This window comes from Macaca nemestrina, chromosome 1, assembly GCF_043159975.1.
Source record: "Macaca nemestrina isolate mMacNem1 chromosome 1, mMacNem.hap1, whole genome shotgun sequence".
NCBI lineage: Eukaryota > Metazoa > Chordata > Mammalia > Primates > Cercopithecidae > Macaca > Macaca nemestrina.
The window spans coordinates 5561617-5582091 of NC_092125.1; the positions used below are offsets into that span (position 1 = coordinate 5561617).

At 37.1% G+C, this 20475-nt stretch overlaps 1 protein-coding gene across 7 annotated transcripts in view; it reads left to right on the plus strand.

Moving 5' to 3' along the window:
- Positions 1 to 20475, plus strand: part of LOC105474669 (AKT serine/threonine kinase 3) — a 356860-nt gene that overhangs the window by 189667 nt on the left and 146718 nt on the right. For all 7 annotated transcript variants that reach the window (XM_011729486.2, XM_071069549.1, XM_071069543.1 and 4 more), the window contains one exon: positions 20297 to 20441. In XM_011729486.2, coding sequence (XP_011727788.1) covers positions 20297 to 20441 — 145 coding nt within the window. The remainder of the gene's footprint in view (positions 1 to 20296; positions 20442 to 20475) is intronic.

Sequence of the window (20475 nt, forward strand, 5' to 3'; positions counted from 1 at the left end):
CTCTGACTCTTATAGACTAGGCAGGTTCCCCTGCTAGGTACTTAGATATTTTCCTTTGTACCTTTTCTATCAAGTATATTATAACTGTAATCCTTGTTTGCCTTTCTCACTAAACTTTAAGATTCTTGATAGCAAAGATCATGGCTTCCTTGCTCATTTAAAAAATCTTAACACATAGTCCATGGCCCAACACAGTATTTATTGACCGGCTGGATGAATGGAACTTTTCCCATGTCAATATATATTCTTTGAAAATGTTATTCTTAGTGGATTTTTAACATCTATTGAAGCACAATTCGTTTTGCCATTTGTGTTTACAAAGCTGGATTTCTGTCAGATCTTAAGACTCTAAAGTCCTCTGCTATTCCTGTAATAATATACTATTCTGAACCATCAGTTTTTATTTGCATTTATAACTATAAGAAAAAACAGTATTTAGTACAAATGAAAAACAACATACTTATATTTGCCATTAGTTTGTGCATTTCTGTATACCTCTAGAATCTGGTGTTTGGAAATTCTATATGACTCTAGATATCATTGAAGACTTAGGGTTAGTGTGAGTTAGAAAAAACTCTCTGTTTTTAGTATTCTGCCCAGTCTAAAATTTTTACCTGTCATAAACTAAATGTATATCTCTTACCTATCTTACATTTATTTCAGTACATGATATAAGGTTGGACTCTTATTTTTTTCTCAATGGCAAGCCCATCGTCTCATCTCCATTCATTAGATAATCCACTTTTTTCTCACTGATTGTGGATAACACATATACATATTTGGGCTTTTAGGATTTAGTATTTTTTTCCCCTTTGACCTTTCTGTATTCTAGCATTAACACCACATGGCTTTAATTAGATAAACTTTATAAAATTTTTAACTGTTAATATAGCAACATATCCCTTTTTTTTTTTTAATAAAAATGGTCTTAGCTACATTAGTGCGTTCTTTTAAAAAATTATGGTAAAAAATTACACAATGTGAAATCCTCTTCCATTTGGAAGGGTATAATAGAGTATTGTTAACTATGTGCATATTGTTGTACAGCAGATCTCTAGAACGTTTTCATCTGGCATGACTGAACCTCTGTTCCCATTGAACAACAGCTCTCCATTCCCCTATCCCCAGCCCCTGGAAACCACCGTTCTACTTTCTGCTTCTGTGAATTTGACACTTTAGACACGTCACATAAGTGGAATCATACAATGTTTGTCCTGTTACTGTCTTATTTCACTTAGTATAATGTCTTCAGAGTTAATCCATGTTGCAGCATAGTAGAGGATTTTCTTCTTTTTTAAGGCTGAATAATATTCCATTGTATGTATGTAACACATTTGCCTTCTTTCTTCTCTTGAGACAGGGTCTTGCTCTGTCACCCAGGCTGGAGTGCAGTGGTGTGATCATGGCTTACTGCAGCCTGGAACTTGGGGCCAAGGGATCCTCCCAGCTTAGCCTCCCCAGTAGCTGAGACTACAGCTGCACATGCAACTAATTTAAATTTTTTTTTTTTTTTTTTTTTTTTGTAGAGACAAGGTTTCTCTATGTTGCCAGGGCTTGTCTGGAACTCCCGGCCTCAAGCAATCCTCCTCCCTCGGCTGGAATTACAGGCATGAGCCACACTCCTGGCCAATACATTTTCTTTATTCATTCATCTGCTGATGGATATTTAGGTTGCTTCCACCTCTTGTCTATTGTGAATAATGCAACAATGAGTATGAGAGGGCGGATATTTATTTAAGTTCCTCATTTAACTTTGTTCGAATAAATATCCAGAAATGTGATTGCTGGTTCATATGGTAGTTCTACTTTTAATTTTTTGAAGAATCTCCATACTGTTTTCTATAGCATCTACGTGATTTTACATTCCCAACAATGGTGTACAAGGTTGTAATTTCTCCACATCTTTGCTGATACTTATTTATTTTTTATGTTGTTGTTTTTTAAAAATAGCAGCCATCCTAGCAGGTGTAAGGTGATATTTCATCGTGGTTTTGATTTGAACTTCCCTGATAATTCATAATGCTAAGCATTTTTCAAATACCTGTGTATCATTTGTATGTCTTCTTTGAAGAAATGTCTATTCAAGTCTTTTGCCAAGTTTTTACTTGTGTTTCTGTTTTTTGTTTTCGCTATTGAGTTGTAGGAGTTCCTTATACATTTTGAATATTAAGTCCTTATCAGACATATGGTTTGGAAATACATTCTCTCATTCTGTAGTTTGCTGTTTTGTTCTGTTGTTTGCTGTTTTGTTCTGTTGTTTGCTGTGCAGAAGCTTTTTATTTTGATGTAGTTCTACTCATCTCTTAATGCTTTTGTCAGCATCAAGAAATCATTTCTAAGGACCAAGTTATGAAACTTTTCTCCTGTGGTTTTTTCCTAGGAGGTTGTAATTTCATGTCTTATATTTATTCTTCGATCCATTTTGAGTTCGTTTTGTGTGTGTAAAATAAGGCTCCACTTTTATTCTTTTGCATGTTGATACCCAGTTTTCCCAGCACCAATATATTTCCACATTGTGTTAGTCATGGCACTCTTGTCAAAGATCATTTGACCATATATATATGGTTTTATTACCTGGGCTCTCTGTTCTGTTCCATTAGTCTATATGTCTTTATGCCAGTACCAAACTGTTTTAATTACTGAAGCTTTAGAATGCATTTTGAAGTCAGGAAGTATGAAGCCCTCAGCTTTTTGCTTTCTCAAGATTTTTTCAGCTATTTGGGATTCTTTATGGTTTCCATATGAATTTTAGGATTGTTTTTTCTGTTTCCGCAAAAATGCTGTAGGATTTTGAAAAGGATTGCATTGAATATGTAGCTTACTTTGCGGTATTGACATCTTAACAATATTAAACCTTCCAGTGCATGAACATGGGATATCTTTCCATTTATTTGTGTCTCCTTTCATTTCTTTCAGCAATGTTTTGTAGTTTTCAGGGTACAAATCTTTCACCTTCTTGGTTAACTTTATTCCTAAAGTATTTTATTCTTTTTGATGCTTTTGTAAATGGTATTTGCCTTAGTCCCTTTGGGCTGCTACAACAAAATATCATAAACCGAGTAGCTTATAAACCATAGAAATTTATTTCTGACAGTTCTGGAGGCCAGGTATTTAAGTTCAAGGTGTTGGCAAATTCAGTGTCTATAGAGGGCCCTCTTCACGGTTCATAGAAGGTGTCTTTTCCCTGTATTGTCACCTAGTAAAAGTGTCAAAGGAACTCTCTGAGGACTTTTCTATAAATGCTCTATTTTAATTTATGAGTTCTATCATGACCTCACAAAGGCCCACTTCCTAATACCATCACCTTTGGGGTTAAGTAACCCAGAACATTTATTCTTTTGTAGATCTAGTGTCTGCAGACAATAACAATTTTATCTCTTCATTTCTGATAGTTTTATGTGTTATTTCTCTGTGTTTTTAAGCAATGTTTAATAATTTTGATGATAGCACATATACCTTTTTTCCTTATTTTATTGGATACACTTCACTTATTTACTGTTAAATATGATTTGTATATGTACTTTATTATGCTGCACATGACCATCCACAATATAAACAAAGATTATTTTTCTCTCTTACAGCTAACTACTTTCACTATCACAGCCATGGCCACTATACTCACACTCACATACAGAGACACATGTACATGCGTACACATATACCTCGCCCCCACCGTGTTCCAGATACATTGAACTCTTTGTCGTTTCCCAGGTACTAATGCTATACTGTGCTCTTACATTACCTGTAGCTCTTTCCTTCTTGCCCTTTTGCCCCTACTGCTAGGAACACCTCATATCCTTTGCTTGTCTCTTGCTCATCCTGGTCAGTACCAATTCATTTTGCACATCTACATTCAAGAATTACCTTTCTCTTTGGGTCCCCATCACAAACTATTATTATTGTTAGAACACCACTGTACTCAGTGTATAATTGTATCATTTTACCCATAACATTTTATTATACTTCCTCATAATACCAAGGCCCCCCCCATCAGACTGTAAGTTCTTCCTAAGCCATTCCTTATTTAAACTTTAGGAGCACACATGTATTAGACATTTAATTAAATATTTATTAGTAAATGAATAATCAGTTGGTGAAAATTGTTTGATTTTTGCGTAAGTAGTATATGTACTTTTAAAATATTAATGTACTTCTTTCATAGGGGTCTCCATTATGTTTTTCAAATTAATTACATTTTTACACATTACTTAGGAATTAGAAGATTGAATGCCCACTTTCAGTTAGTCAGGTACTTTGACCTGATACTCTTTTGCAGGAATTACCCCCCATACCCCTCCATCCTCATCAAATGGTGTAGGGTTATAGTTTAAGTATCATGAATTATGATGAATTAGGTAATTTGGGTCAGTAGTCCAGCTAACTACCATGAGTAAAGCTGGAAAAGACTTTAGTTTTTGTTTTTTAAAAAGGCACCAGAGAGCTGATAAGGCTAAGATTTATGGGGCCAAAACTTTATTGAGAAAAGAAACCCAGAGAGTGAACCTACTTTTCCCTTTGGGTTACCTGTTAGTTCTTGAAGTAGTATTGGAGATGGAGACCTTTTGAGTAGCTCCCAGAGCTAGGAGTGATATTTTGGAATCTAGGATCTACCAAAGAGGAGACATGGTAAACCACTACATTTTGGTATTGATAGCTTAAAGGACTGTGCCCTATAAGAAAGAGTAAACTGGAAATAGATTTGCTTTGAGAGGATTGACGTATAATTATAAATTATTTCAGTCCTGAAATTGAGTGAAGGTGATTCAACTTTGCTAGTTTTCTAGGAGCTTGCTAAAAGCAAATGTAAATTCTCTCTAACAGAATATTGTGTCTTCCTAGACCTCACATTACCTCAATTTTCATGTGCTACGTCCAGGACTTGTTAAAAAATGAGTACACGAAAATTCAACACAATGTGGCCAAAATAACAGAGGGAAAAACAGACAATAGAATTATATTCATAGGAACTCTAGATAAAAGAACTATGCATTAATTAGTATGTTCAAGTATATTAAGATTGGGTGATTCTGCAGAGGGAAAGTATAAAAAAGAAACAAATGGATAATAGCTTTGATTTGTAATCAAGGTAAAATTAAAAAGAAAGAACCCCATAGAAATTCTAAAATTGAAAACAAAACATTTGGAATTGTGAGTTCTAGCAGACGGCTTTAATGGCAAAGTAGACCTCACATTAGAGACAATTAGTGAACTCAAAACTACGTCAGAACGTTTATAATGAAACATGCAAAGATAAGAGAATAGAAAATAAAAGTAAGAATAGAATGTAAGATAAAAAGAATGTAGTGAGAATGTCTTACATATATATAATTGGAGCTTCAGAAGGAGAGGAGAGAATAGAGCAAAAAGTATTTGAAAATATGATTGAAATTTTTAAAAAATGGCTAAAGATGTCAAACCATAGTTTCAAAAGTCCTATAAATCTCAAGTAGGAAAAATATGAAGCAAATCCCTAATCTCATTAGACTATTCAAAAACAAAGAGAGTGTGAAAATCCCCAATATAGATAGAGAAAAAATGTACTTTGCTTTCAGAGCAGCAACACCTAGACCAAAAGGTAATGTATCAATATGTGGGATGGAATAATAATGAAATATAATGGAATGATGTTCCCAAATAATGGAATGATAATGGAATATTTCCAAAGATGATGAAATGATATCCCCAAAGTTCTGAAAGAAAGTGAATGCTAAGAAACAACTTTTTTCCATGAATAAAAGTAAAATGAAAATATTTTCAGTAAACAGTTGATAGAGGCTGGACATTGTGTCTCATGCCTATAATCCCAACACCTTGGAGGCTGAGGCAGGAAGATCACTTGGGCCCAGGAGCTCAAGACCAGCCTGGGCAACATAGTGAGATTCTGTCTCTACTCCCCTCACTCGCCCCGCCACCAAAATTTGATAGGATTTCTCACTAGCACACCTGAAATAACTAACCTAGTATTTTTTTTTTAATTATTATTATTATACTTTAAGTTCTAGGGTACTTGTGCACAACGTGCAGGTTTGTTACATATGCATACATGTGCCATGTTGGTGTGCTGCACCCATTACCTCGTCATTTACATTAGGTATATCTCCTAATGCTATCCCTCCCACTTCCTGCCTCCCCACAATAGGCCCCGGTATGTGATGTTCCCCTCCTGTGTCCAGGTGATCTGATTGTTCAATTCCCACCTGTGAGTGAGAACATGTGGTGTTTGGTTTTCTGTTCTTGCGATAGTTTGCTGAGAATGATGGTTTCCAGTTGCATCCATGTCCCTACAAAGGACACAAACTCATCCTTTTTTTATGGCTGCATAGTATTCCATGGTGTATATGTGCCACATTTGCTTAATCCAGTCTGTCACTGATGGATATTTGGGTTGATTCCAAGTCTTTGTTATTGTGAATAGTGCCACAATAAACATACGTGTGCATGTGTCTTTATAGCAGCATGATTTATAATCCTTTGGGTGTATACCCAGTAATGGGATGGCTGGGTCAAATGGTATTTCTAGTTCTAGATCCTTGAGGAATCACCACACTGTTTTCCACAATGGTTGAACTAGTTTACAATTGCACCAACAGTGTAAAAGTGTTCCTATTTCTCCACATCCTCTCCAGCACCTGTTGTTTCCTGATGTTTTTAATGATTGCCATTCTAACTGGTGTCAGATGCTATCTCATTGTGGTTTTGATTTGCATTTATCTGATGGCAAGTGATGATGAGCATTTTTTCATGTATCTGTTGGCTGTATGAATGTCTTGAGAAGTGTCTGTTCATATCCTTTGCCCACTTTTTGATGGGGTTGTTTTTTTCTTGTAAATTTGTTTGAGTTCTTTGTAGGTTCTGGATGTTAGCCCTTTGCCAGATGAGTAGATTGCAAAAATTTTCTCCCGTTCTGTAGGTTGCCTGTTCACTCTGATGGTAGTTTCCTTTGCTGTGCAGAAGCTCTTCAGTTTAATTAGATCCCGTTTGTCAATTTTGGCTTATGTTGCCGTTGCTTTTGGTGTTTTAGACATGAAGTCCTTGCCCATGCCTGTGTCCTGAATGGTATTACCTAGGTTTTCTTGTAGGGTTTTTATGGTTTTAGGTCTAACATTTAAGTCTCTAATCCATCTTGAATTAATTTTCGTATAAGGAGTAAGGAAAGGATCCAGTTTCGGCTTTCTACTTATGGCTAGCCAATTTTCCCAGCACCATTTATTAAATAGGGAATCCTTTCCCCATTTCTTGTTTTTGTCAGGTTTGTCAAAGATCAGATGGCTGTAGATGTGTGGTATTCTTTCTGAGGGCTCTGTTCTGTTCCATTGGTCTCTCTCTCTCTCTCTGTTTTGGTACCAGTACCTTGCTGTTTTGGTTACTGTAGCCTTGTAGTATAGTTTGAAGTCAGGTAGCGTGATGCCTCCAGCTTTGTTCTTTTGACTTAGGATTGTCTTGACAATGTGGGCTCTTTTTTGGTTCCATATGAACAAGCAGTTTTTTTCCAATTTTGTGAAGAGAGTCATTGGTAGCTTAATAGGGATGGCATTGAATCTATAAATCACCTTGGGCAGTATGGCCATTTTCACAATATTGATCCTTCCTATCCATGAGCATGGTATGTTCTTGCATTTGTTTGTGTCCTCTTGTATTTTACTGAGCAGTGGTTTGTAGTTCTCCTTGAAGAGGTCCTTTACATCCCTTGTAAGCTGGATTCCTAGGTATTTTATTCTCTTTGAAGCAATTGTGAATGGGAGTTCATTCATGATTTGGCTCTCTGTTTGTCTGTTACTGGTGTAAAAGAATGCTTGTGATTTTTGCACATTGATTTTGTGTCCTGAGACTTTGCTGAAGTTTCTTATCAGCTTAAGGAGATTTTGGGCTGAGACAATGGGGTTTTCTAAATATACAATAATGTCATCTGCAAACAGGGACAATTTGACTTCTTCTTTTCCTAACTGAATATGCTTTATTTCTTTCTCTTGCCTGATTGCCCTCGCCAGAACTTCCAACATTATGTTGAATAGGAATGGTGAGAGAGGGCATCCCTGTCTTGTGCCAGTTTTCAAAGGGAATGCTTCCAGTTTTTGCCCATTCAGTATGATATTGGCTGTGGGTTTGTCGTAAATAGCTCTTACTATTTTGAGATACGTTCCATCAATACCGAATTTATTGAGAGTTTTTAGCATGAAGGGCTGTTGAATTTTGTCAAAGGCCTTTTCTGCCTCTATTGAGATAATCATGTGGTTTTTGTCTTTGCTTCTTTTCACATGCTGGATTATGTTTATTGATTTGTGTATGCTGAACCAGCCTTGCATCCCAGGGATGAAGCCCACTTGATCATGGTGGATAAGCTTTTTGCTGTGCTGCTGGATTCAGTTTGCCAGTATTTTATTGAGGATTTTTGCATCGATGTTCATCAGGGATATTGGTTTAAAATTCTCTTTTTTTTGTTGCATCTCTGCCAGGCTTTGGTATCAGGATGATGTTTGCCTCATAAAATGAGTTAGGGAGGATTCCCTCTTTTTCTATTCATTGGAATAGTTTCAGAAGGAATGGTACCAGCTGCTCCTCGTACCTCTGGTAGAATTCGGCTGTGAATCTGTCTGGTCCTGGACTTTTTTTGGTTGGTAGGCTGTTAATTATTGCCTCAATTTCAGAGCCTGCTATTGGTCTATTCAGGGATTCAATTTCTTCCTGGTTTAGTCTTGGGAGAGTGTAAGTGTCAAGGAAATTATCCATTTCTTCTAGGTTTTCTAGTTTATTTGCGTAGAGGTGTTTATAGTATTCTCTGATAGTAGTTTGTGTTTCTGTGGGGTCACTGGTGATATCGCCTTTATCTTTTTTTTTATTGCGTCTATTTGGTTCTTCTCTCTTTTCTTCTTTATTAGTCTTGCTAGCGGTCTATCAATTTTGTTACTCTTTTCAGAAAACCAGCTCCTGGATTCATTGATTTTTTGGAGGATTTTTTGTGTCTCTATCTCCTTCAGTTCTGCTCTGATCTTAGTTATTTCTTGCCTTCTGCTAGCTTTTGAATGTGTTTGCTCTTGCTTCTCTAGTTCTTTTAATTGTGATGTTAGGGTGTCAATTTTAGATCTTTCCTGCTTTCTCTTATGGACAGTTAGTGCTATACATTTCCCTCTACACACTGCTTTAAATGTGTCTCAGAGATTCTGATATGTTGTGTCTTTATTCTTGTTGGTTTCAAAGAACGTCTTTATTTCTACCTTCATTTCATTATGTACCCAGTAGTTATTCAGGAGGAGATTGTTCAGTTTTCATGTAGTTGAGCAGTTTTGATTGAGTTTCTTAGTCCTGAGTTCTAGTTTGATTGCACTGTGGTCTGAGAGACAGTTTGTTAAAATTTCTGTTCTTTTACATTTGCTGAGGAGTACTTTACTTCCCACTATGTGGTCAACTTTGGAATAAGTGTGATGTGGTACTGAGAAGAATGTATATTCTGTTGATTTGGGGTGGAGAGTTCTGTAGATGTCTATCAGGCCCTCTTGGTGCAGAGTTGAGTTCAATTCCTGGATGTCCTTGTTAACTTTCTGTCTCATTGATCTGTCTAATGTCGACAGTGGGGTGTTAAAGTCTCCCATTATTATTGTGTGTGAGTCTAAGTCTCTTTGTAGGTCCCTAAGGACTTGGTTTATGAATCTGGGTGCTCCTGTATTGGGTGCATATATATTTAGGACAGTTAGCTCTTCCTGATGAATTGATCCCTTTACCATTATGTGTTGGCCTTCTTTGTCTCTTTTGATCTTTGATGGTTTAAAGTCTGCTTTATCAGAGACTAGGATTGCAATCCCTGCTTTTTTTTTTTTTTTTTTCCATTTACTTGGTAGATCTTCCTCCATCCTTTTATTTTGAGCCTATTTGTGTCTCTGCATGTGAGATGGGTCTCCTGAATACAGCACACTGATGGGTCTTGACTCTTTATCCAATTTGCCTGTCTGTGTCTTTTAATTGGACCATTTAGTCCATTTACATTTAAGGTTACTATTGTTATGTGTGAACTTGATCCTGTCATCATGATACTAACTGGTTATTTTGCTCGTTAGTTGATGGAGTGTCTTCCTAGCATCGATGGTCTTTACATTTTGGCATGTTTTTGCAATGGCTGGTACCTGTTGTTCCTTTCCATGTTTAGTGCTTCCTTCAGGATCTCTTGTAGGGCAGGCCCGATGGTGACAAAATCTCTCAGCATTGGCTTGTCTGTAAAGGATTTTATTTTTCCTTCACTTATGAAACTTAGTTTGGCTGGATATGAAATTCTGAGTTGAAAATTCTTTTCTTTAAGAATGTTGAATATTGGCCCCCACTCTCTTCTGGCTTGTAGAGTTTCTGCCGAGAGATCTGTTGTTAGTCTGATGGGCTTCCCTTTATGGGTAACCCGACCTTTCTCTCTGGCTGCCCTTAATTTTTTTCCTTCATTTCAACTTTGGTGAATCTGACAACTATGTGTCTTGGAGTTGCTCTTCTCGAGGAGTATCTTTGTGGCGTTCTCTGTATTTCCTGAATTTGAATGTTGGCCTGCCCTACTAGGTTGGGGAAGTTCTCCTGGATGATATCCTGAAGAGTGTTTTCCAACTTGGTTCCATCTTCCCCCTCACTTTCAGGCACACTAATCAGACGTAGATTTGGTCTTTTCACATAATCCCATATTTCTTGGAGGCTTTGTTCATTTCTTTTTCCTCTTTTTTCTCTCGACCTCTCTTCTCGCTTCATTTCATTCGTTTGATCTTCAATCACTGATTTTCTTCCAGTTGATCAAGTGGGTTACTGAAACTTGTGCATTTGTCGCGTAGTTCTCGTGTCATGGTTTTCATCTCTATCAGTTCTTTTATGGTCTTCTCTGCATTGATTATTCTAGTTATCCATTCATCCATTCTTTTTTCAGGGTTTTTAGTTTGTTTGTGCTGGGTAAGTAGTTCCTCCTTTAGCTCTGAGAAGTTTGATCGACTGAAGCCTGGTTCTCTCAACTCGTCAAAGTCATTCTCCGTCCAGCTTTGTTCCGTTGCTGGTGATGAGCTGCATTCCTTTGGAGGGGGAGATGCGCTCTGATTTTTTGAATTTCCAGCTTTTCTGCCCTGCTTTTTCCCCATCTTTGTGGTTTTATCTGCCTTTGGTCTTTGATGATGGTGACGTATTGATTGGGTTTTGGTGTGGATGTCCTTTCTGTTTGTTTGTTTTCCTTCTAACAGTCAGGATGTTCAGCTGCAGGTCTGTTGGAGTTTGCTTGGGGTCCACTCCAGACCCTGTTTGCCTGGGTATGAGCAGCGGAGGCTGCAGAAGATAGAATATTGCTGAACAACGAGTGTTGCTGTCTGATTCTTGCTCTGAAAGCTTCGTCTCAGAGGTGTACCCAGCCGTGTGAGGTGTGAGGTGTCGGTCTGTGCCTCAGTTGAAAATGCAAAAATCACCCGTCTTCTGTGTCGCTCACACTGGGAGCTGGAGGCTGGAGCTGTTCCTTTTCGGTCATCTTGGGCGCCCCCCTGTCCTAGTATTCTTTAGACACAATAAGAATAATCTCTGATTGAAGGATAAATACAGAATAGAATGAAAAGCAAAATGCTTAAATCAATCAATAAAAATAAACATTGATTTTTAAATAATTTATGTTGTGCTTTAATTATATAAATGAAAAATATCTGATGTAATAACGTAAATTGAGGTCCTGACAAAAATGGGGTTAATTTTTTGTGAGGTTGCTTTATTTTCTGGTACAAGTTAAAAGTATGGACATATTAGACTTTTTGAAGTCAAATTTAAATATTATAATTTCAGTTACAACTAGATGGCTACCAGGCTAATTGGAGGAGAAATGGAATTAGAAAAAACATTATTCTGGCATATATTACATAAGTGGACCACGTAAAGCTAAGGATATATATAAAAGTAATTGCAAAAAAGATGACTGAAAAGCCAACAGGAAAATTAAAATGGAACTTTGAAAAAATGTAAAATAATTTTAAAAAGAGGCAGGAAAGGAGAAAAAGATAAAGATATAGGTTGAAAATAAATAGATTGAAAAAGATCGATCATGGAAACAGTAAGCATAAGAAGGATGGATTGCTGTATTATATCATTTCAAATTAAATGTATTACCGTAGATTACTGTGATACTTTATAATGAGAAAAATGTCTGTTGAACAGGATGATATAGCAGTCATCAACACATATAACAGAATTAAAGAGATAAAAATGGGCAATTCCACAACCATATTTGGAGATTTAAAAATTCGCAGCACTTGGTAGAGCAGCTACACAAAAAATTAGCTAAGGCATAGAATAACACTATCAACCACCTTGGTATACCTAATATTTATAGAACACTACACTCAAAAGTGGCAGAAGAGACATTATTTTCAAGTAAACATGGTACATTGATCAGAATGGAGCATACTCTTATCAGGATAATGCTGGCCTCATAAAATGAGTGTGGGAGGATTCCCTCCTTTTCTGTTGTTTGGAATAATTTCAGAAGGAATGGTACTAGCTCCTCTTCATACCTCTGGTAGAATTCAGCTGTGAATCCGTCTGGTCCTGGACTTTTTCTGGTTGGTAGGCTATTAATTGTTGCCTCATTTTCAGAACTTGTTGTTGGTCTCTTCAGGGATTCAACTTCTTTCTGGTTTAGTCTTGGGCGGGTGTATGCGTCCAGGAATTTATCGATTTCTTCTATATTTTCTAGTTTATTTGCATAGACATGTTTATAGTATTCTCTGATGGTAGTTTATATTTCTGTGGGATCTCTGGTGATATCTCCTTTATCATTTTTTATTGTGTCTATTTGATTCTTCTCTCTTTTCTTCTGTATTAGTCTGGCTAGATCTATTTTGTTGATCCTTTAAAAAAACCCAGCTGCTGGATTCATTGGTTTTTTTTCTTTGAAGGGTTTTTTCATGTCTCTATTTCTTTCAGTTCTGCTCTGATCTTAGTTATTTCTTGCCTTTTCCTAGCCTTTGCATGTGTTTGCCTTTGCTTCTCTAGTTCTTTTAATTGTGATGTTAGGGTGTCAATTTTAGATCTTTCCTGCTTTCTCTTGTGGGCATTTAGTACTATAAATTTCCCTTTACACACTGCTTTAAATGTGTCCCAGAGATTCTATTACATTGTGTCTTCATTCTCATTGGTTTCAAAGAACATCTTTATTTCTGCCTTCATTTCGTTATGTACCCAGTAGTCATTCAGGAGCAGGTTGTTCAATTTCCATGTCGTTGTGTGGTTTTGAGTGAGTTTCTTAGCCCTGAGTTCTAATTTGATTGCATTGTGGTCTGGGAGACTTCCGGTTTTCATTCTTTTGCATTTGCTGAGGAGTATTTTACTTCCAATTACGTAGTCAGTTTTAGAATAAGTGTGATGAGGCACTGAGAAGAATGTATATTCTGTTGATTTGGGGTGGAGAGTTCTGTAGATGTCTGTCAGGTCCGCTTGGTCCAGAGCTGAGTTCTGTCTCATTGATCTGTCTAATATTGACAGTAGGGTGTTAAAGTCTCCACTATTATTGTGTGGGAGTGTAAGTCTCTTTGTAGGTCTCTAAGAACTTGCTTTATGAATCTGGGTGCTCCTGTGTTGGATGCATATATATTTAGGATAATTAGCTCTTCTTGTTGCAGTGATCCCTTTACAATTATGCAATGCCTTTGTCTCTTATGATCTTTGTTGGTCTAAAGTCTGTTTTATCAGAGATTAAGATTGCAACTCCTGCTTTTTTGTGGTTTCTGTTTGCTTGGTAAATATTTCTCCATCCCTTTATTTTGAGCCTGTGTGTGTCTTTGCATGAGAGGTGGGTCTCCTGAATACAGCACATTGATAGGTCTTGACTCTTTATCCAATATGCCAGTCTGTGTCCTTTAATTGGGGCATTTAGCCCGTTTACATTTAAGGTTAATATTGTTACATGTGAATTTGATCCTGTCATTACGATGCTAGCTGGTTATTTTGCCTGTTAGTTGATGCAGTTTCTTCATAGAGTCGATGGTCTTTTCAATTTGGCATATTTTTGCAGTGGCTGGTATCGCTTGTTCCTTTGCATGTTTAATGCCTCCTTCAGGAGCTCTTGTAAGGCAGGCATGGTGGTGACAGAATCTCTCAGCATTTGCTTGTCTGTAAAGCATTTTATTTCTCCTTCACTTAGGAAGCTTAGTTTGGCTGGATATGAAATTCTGGGTTGAAAATTCTTTTCTTGCCTGTAATCCCAGCACTTTGGGAGTCTGAGGCAGGTGGATCACCTGCGGTCAGGAGTTCGAGATTAGCCTGGTCAACATGGCGAAATGTTACTAAATACAAAAAAGTTAGCCAAGTGTGGTGAGAGACGCCTGTACTCCCAGCTACTCAAGAAGCTGAGGCAGACAATCGCTTCAACCCAGGAGGCAGAGGTTGCAGTGAGCCAAGATTGCACCACTACACTCCAGCCTGAGCAACAGTGAGACTCCGTCTCAAAAAAATATATATATATTTTCTTTACGGATGTTGAGTATGGGCCCCCACTCTCTTCTGGCTTGTAGGGTTTCTGCAGAGAGATCCGTTGTTAGTCTGATGGGCTTCCCTTTGTGGGAAACCCGACCTTTCTCTCTGGCTGCCCTCAACATTTCTTCCTTCATTTTAACCTTGGTGAAGCCTGGCAGAGACACACAGAAAAAGAAAATGTCAGGACAGTATCCCTGATGAACATCGATGCAGAAATCCTCAATGAAATGCTGGCAAACTGCATCCAGCAGCACGTCAAAAAGCTTATCCCCACGATCAAGTCGGCTTCATCCCTGGGGTGCAAGACCAGTGCAGCATACACAAATCAATAAATGTAATCCATGACATAAACAGAACCAATGACAAAAACCACATGATTATCTCAATAGATGCGGAAAAGGCTTTCAACAAATTTCAACTCCCCTTCATGCTAAAAACTCTCAATAAACTAAGTATCGATGGAATGTATCTCAAAATAATAACAGCTATTTATGACAGACTCACAGCAAATATCATACTGAATGGGCAAAAACTGGAAGCATTCCCTTTGAAAACCGGCACAAGACAAGGATGCCCTCTCTCACCACTCCTGTTCAACATAGTATTGAAAGTTCTGGTCAGGGCAATCAGGCAAGAGAAAGAAATAAAGGGTATTCAATTAGGAAGAGAGAAAGTCAAATTTTCTCGTTTGCAGATTACGTGATTGTATGTTTAGAAAATCCCATTGTCTCAGCCCCAAATCTCATTAAGCTGATAAGCAATTTCAGCAATGTCTCAGGATACAAAATCAATGTGCAAAAATCACAAGCATTCTATCCACCAATAATAAACAGAGAGCCAAATCATGAGTGAACTCCCATTCACAATTGCTACAAAGAGAATAAAATACCTAGGAATCCAAATTACAAGGTATGTGAAGGACCTCTTCAAGGAGAACTACAAACCACTGCTCAAGGAAATAAGAGAGGACACAAACAAATGGAAAAACATTTCATGGTCATAGATAAGAAGAATCAATATCATGAAAATGGTCATACTGCCCAAATTAATTTATAGGTTCAGTGCTATCAACATCAAGCTAATATTGACTTTTTTCACAGAATTGGAAAAAATACTTTAAACTTCATATGGAACCAAAAAATCTGCATAGCCAAGACAATCCTAAGCAAAAAGAACAAAGCTGGAGGCATCACGCTACCTCACTTCTAACTATACTACAAGGCTACAGTAACAAAAACAGCATGCTACTGGTACCAAAACAGAGATATAGACCAATGGAACAGAACAGAGTCCTCAGAAATAACACCACACATCTACAGCCATCTGATCTTTGACAAACCTGACAAAAAGCAATGGGGAAAGGATTCCCTATTTAATAATTGGTATTGGGAAAACTGGCTAGGCATATGCAGAAAACTGAAACTGGACCCCTTACTGACACCTTATACAAAAGTCAACCCAAGATGGATTAAAGACTTAAACGTAAGACCTAAAACCATAAAAATAGTATGAAAAAACCCAGGGAATACCATTCAGGACATAGGCATGGGCAAAGACTTCATGTCTAAAACACCAAAAGTGATGGCAACACAAGCCAAAATTGACAAATGGGATCTAATTAAACTAAAGAGCTGCTGCACAGCGAAATAAACTGTCATCAGAGTGAACAGGCAACCTACAGAATGGGAGAAAATTTTGCCATCTTTCTATCTGACAAAGGGCTAATATCCACAACCTACAAAGAACTTAAATTTATAAGAAAAAAAAACCCATCACAAAGTGGGCAAAGGATATGAACAGACACTTCTCAAAAGACGTTTATGCAGCCAACAAACATGAAAAAAATGCTCATCATCACTGGTCATTAGAGAAATGCAAATCAAAACACAATCAGATGCCATCTCACACCAGTTAGAAATGGAAATCATTAAAAAGTCAGGAAACAACAGATGCTGGCGAGGATGTGGAGAAATAGGAAAGCTTTTACACTGTTGGTGGAAGTGTAAATTAGTTCAACCATTGTGGAAGACAGTGTGGCAATTCCTCAAGGATCTAGAAGTGGAAATACCATTTGTCCCAGCAGTCCCATTACTGGGTGTATACCCAAAGGATTAGAAATCATTCTACTATAAAGACACATGCACAAGTATGTTTATTGTGGCACTATTCACAGTAGCAAAGATTTGGAGCCAAACCAAATGTCCATCAGTGATAGACTGGATAAAGAAAGTGTGGCACATAAACACCGTGAAATACTATGCAGCCATAGGAAGGATGAGTTCATGTTCTTTGCAGGGACATGGATGAAGCTGGAAACCATCATTCTCAGCAAACTATCACAAGAACAGAAAACTAAACATCACATGTTCTCACTCATAAGTGGGAGTTGAACAATGAACACATGGACATAGGGAGGGGAACATCACACACTGGGGCCTGTCGGGATATGGGGGGCTAGGGGAGGGATAGCAGTAGCAGAAATACCTAATATAGGTGATGGTTTGATGGGTTCAGCAAACTACCATGGCACGTGTATACATATGTAAGAAAACTGCACATTCTGCACGTGTACCCCAGAACTTAAAGTGTGTGTGTGTGTGTGTGTGTGTGTGTGTGTGTGTGTGTGTATAAACATATTCTTGGTCATAAATGATTCTGAGTACGTTTTGGAAGATGAAAGTTATACAGTGTATGTTCTATAATCACAGTAGAATTAATTAGAAATCAGCATTAAGACAATAGATGCCAATTACTGGAAATTAACATAATTTTTATAATCATTGGGTCAAAAACCTCACAAGAGCCATTAGAAAGTAATTTTCAAGGACAGTAATGAAAATAATACATATCAAAATTTGTGGGGTGTAGCTAAATGAGTGCTTAGAAGGAAATTTATAGCCTTAAATACCTGTATTTGAAAAGAAGAAAGTTCTTACATTGTTAAGCTTCTGTCTTAAGAAACCAGAAAAATAAACCCAAAGAAAACGGAAACAATAGCATTCAGAAATTAGTGAAATAGGAAACAGAAAAATAGTAGAGAATAATTAATAAAACCAAAACTACTTCTTTGAAAAAAAATAGAATTGAAAAACGTTTTGGGGTATTATTGTTAAAGGAAAAAGAAAAAGAAGGAAGACACAAATTACTGACACTGACCCAAGAAAACATTAGAAAACCCAGTATCAATGAATGGAAGTGAATTAGTAATTAAGAACCTTTCCTCAAAGGTTCAAACCCAGACAGCCTTGTCGGTGAGTTCTGTCAAACATTTAAGGAAGTAATTTGACCAATCCTCTACAAGCTGTTTCAGAAAATAATGAGAAGGGAATACTTCTCAACTTATTTTATAAGGCCACTGTCACCCTCATTTCAGAAATCAGACAGAACTATTTTAAGAAAAGACAACTATAGCCCAGTACACTTGTGAACATATGCAAAATTTCTTAACAAAGTATCAACAAATTAAACAATAGGTAAAAAGGATAGAAGCTTAAGTTATGTGATCAAATGGAGCTTATCCCAAGAATTCAAAGTTGTGTTAACATCTGAAAACTATTAAGCTAATTTCACTGTATTAATATGATAAAGGTAAAAATCTGCGTGATCATTTTATAGAGATATTGCATTTGAGAGTTTTATTTTCTTTTTCTTTTTCTTTTTTTTGAGACAGAGTCTTGCTCTGTCACCCTCGCTGGAGTGCCATGGTGTGATTTCAGCTCACTGCAACCTCCATTTCCCAGGTTCAAGCGATTCTCATGTCTTGGGCTCCCGAGTAGTTGGAATTACAGGCTCCTGCCAGCACGCCCAGCTAATTTTTGTATTTTTGGTAGAGACTGGGTTTCTCCATGTGGGCCAGGCTGATCTTGAACTCCTGACCTCAGGTAATCCACCCGCCTTAGCCTCCCAAAGTGCTGGGATCACAGGCATGAGCCACCACACTTGACCTGCTTTTGACAAAAATTCAACAAACTTTCATTAAGAGTATGCAGATGGCTAGAAATAGAACAGAACTTAGTTGATTAAATAAATGTATGTATAAAAGAACTACAACTTACATCATATTCAAGGGGGGTGAAAACTCAATGTTAAATACTAACTTGTGAAACAAAGCATGTATGCTGCTCTCTTTACCTTAATTTAACTTTGTACTGCAGGTCTGATCTAGGGCAATAAAGCAAGAAAAAGATGTAAAAAGCATACGGATTGGAAACAAGTGAAGCTGCTCTTGTTTGCATACCACATGATTGCATGTGTAGAAAATGCAGAAAAATAAGAGCTACTAGAACTAATAAATGAATTTAGTAAAGTTGCAGTATACAAAGTCAGTATACAAAAATCAATTGTATTTTTAAATACTAACAAGAACAATTAGAAAGTGAAATAAAACCTTCAACAATAGCATAAAAGAACAGTCTTGTGTCAATGACAGTGATATGTTTTGAGAAACATGTCATTAGGCAACATTGTGTAAACATATTACTTGGACAAACCTAGATGGTGTAGCCCACCCCATACCTAGGCTATGTGGTGTAGCCTGTTACACGTTACTGTACTGAATACTATAGGCAATTGTAATGCAATTGTAAGTATTCATGTATCTAAACATATAAGCATAGGAAAGGTACAGTAAAATACAGTGTAATAATCTTAGGGGCCCACCATTGTGTATGCAGTCCATCATTGACTGAAACATTGTTATGTGGTGCATGTTATGTAGGAATAAATTCAGTTAAAGATGTGAAAGATCTTTACACAGAAAATTACAAACATTGCATTGGGAAATTAAAGACCTATATAAATGTAGAGCTATACCATGTTCATGGATTAGAAGATTTAAATGATTAAGATATTAGTTTTCCCAAAATTTATCTATAGATTTAATGCAATTCTAGTCAAAATCCAAATAGACTTTAAGAAGTAGACAAGCTGATTTTAAAATTTATTTGGAAAAATAATGATCCTTGGTCTGATAGCCAAATGTCTAAAAATAAAAGCTTGACATAAGTGCTCCTGAGACTGATTGTTCAAACTACAAGCTGAATCCTTTTTTTTTTTTTCTTAGAAATTTACTATAATCTGGAAACAATTAAAGGTTTTGGCTTTGAAACCTTTCCTTGGAATGTCTGTTGGACCTGATAAAAATCTTGAGGATGTCAATGATGGACTTAAAATAGCTAAGCAAAAAACTGCAGCAAACTTTTAGGGGGTCAACTCAATAGTTAGGATTGGCCAGTTGCGGTGGCTCACGCCTGTAATCCCAGCACTTTGGGAGGCCGAGGTGGAAGGATCACTTGAGGTCAGGAGTTCGAGACCAGCCTGGCCAACGTGGTGAAACCCCGTCTCTACTAAAAATACAAAAATTAGCTGGGCGCTGTGGCACACACCTGTAATCCTGGCTACTCAGAAGGCTGAGACAGGAGAATTGCTTAGACCCAGGAGGTGGAGGTTGCAGTGAGCTGAGATTGTGCCATTGAACTCTAGCCTGGGCAGCGGAGTGAGACTGTTTCCAAAAAAAAAAGTAGGATAGATATAAACAGACAAATAAAATGTAACTGTTCATGTAAATGATTTTAACTCGAGTTTTCAACAGTTTTTTTCTTCTCTTTTTTTCTTTAACATACTTCCACAAAATGCTACTACAGACTTTAGGCCTGTAGTGAAACGCTCTTAGGACTATTTTCATTTTGGGGTGATGGCGGGAGTGTGTGCTTATGTGTGTTGTGTGTGTTTGATCTCCAAATAGATTTCATTTGTATTTATTTCATATTTTATAAAAGGAAAATATTTAAATCATTTGCCATCATCTATTAATGGGACATTTTACTCATTTTTGTAGGGAAGAATGGACAGAAGCTATCCAGGCTGTAGCGGACAGACTGCAGAGGCAAGAAGAGGAGAGAATGAATTGTAGTCCAACTTCACAAATTGATAATATAGGAGAGGAAGAGATGGATGCTTCTACAACCCATCATAAAAGAAAGGTAGAAAATAATAACTTATTCCCAGCACAGCATT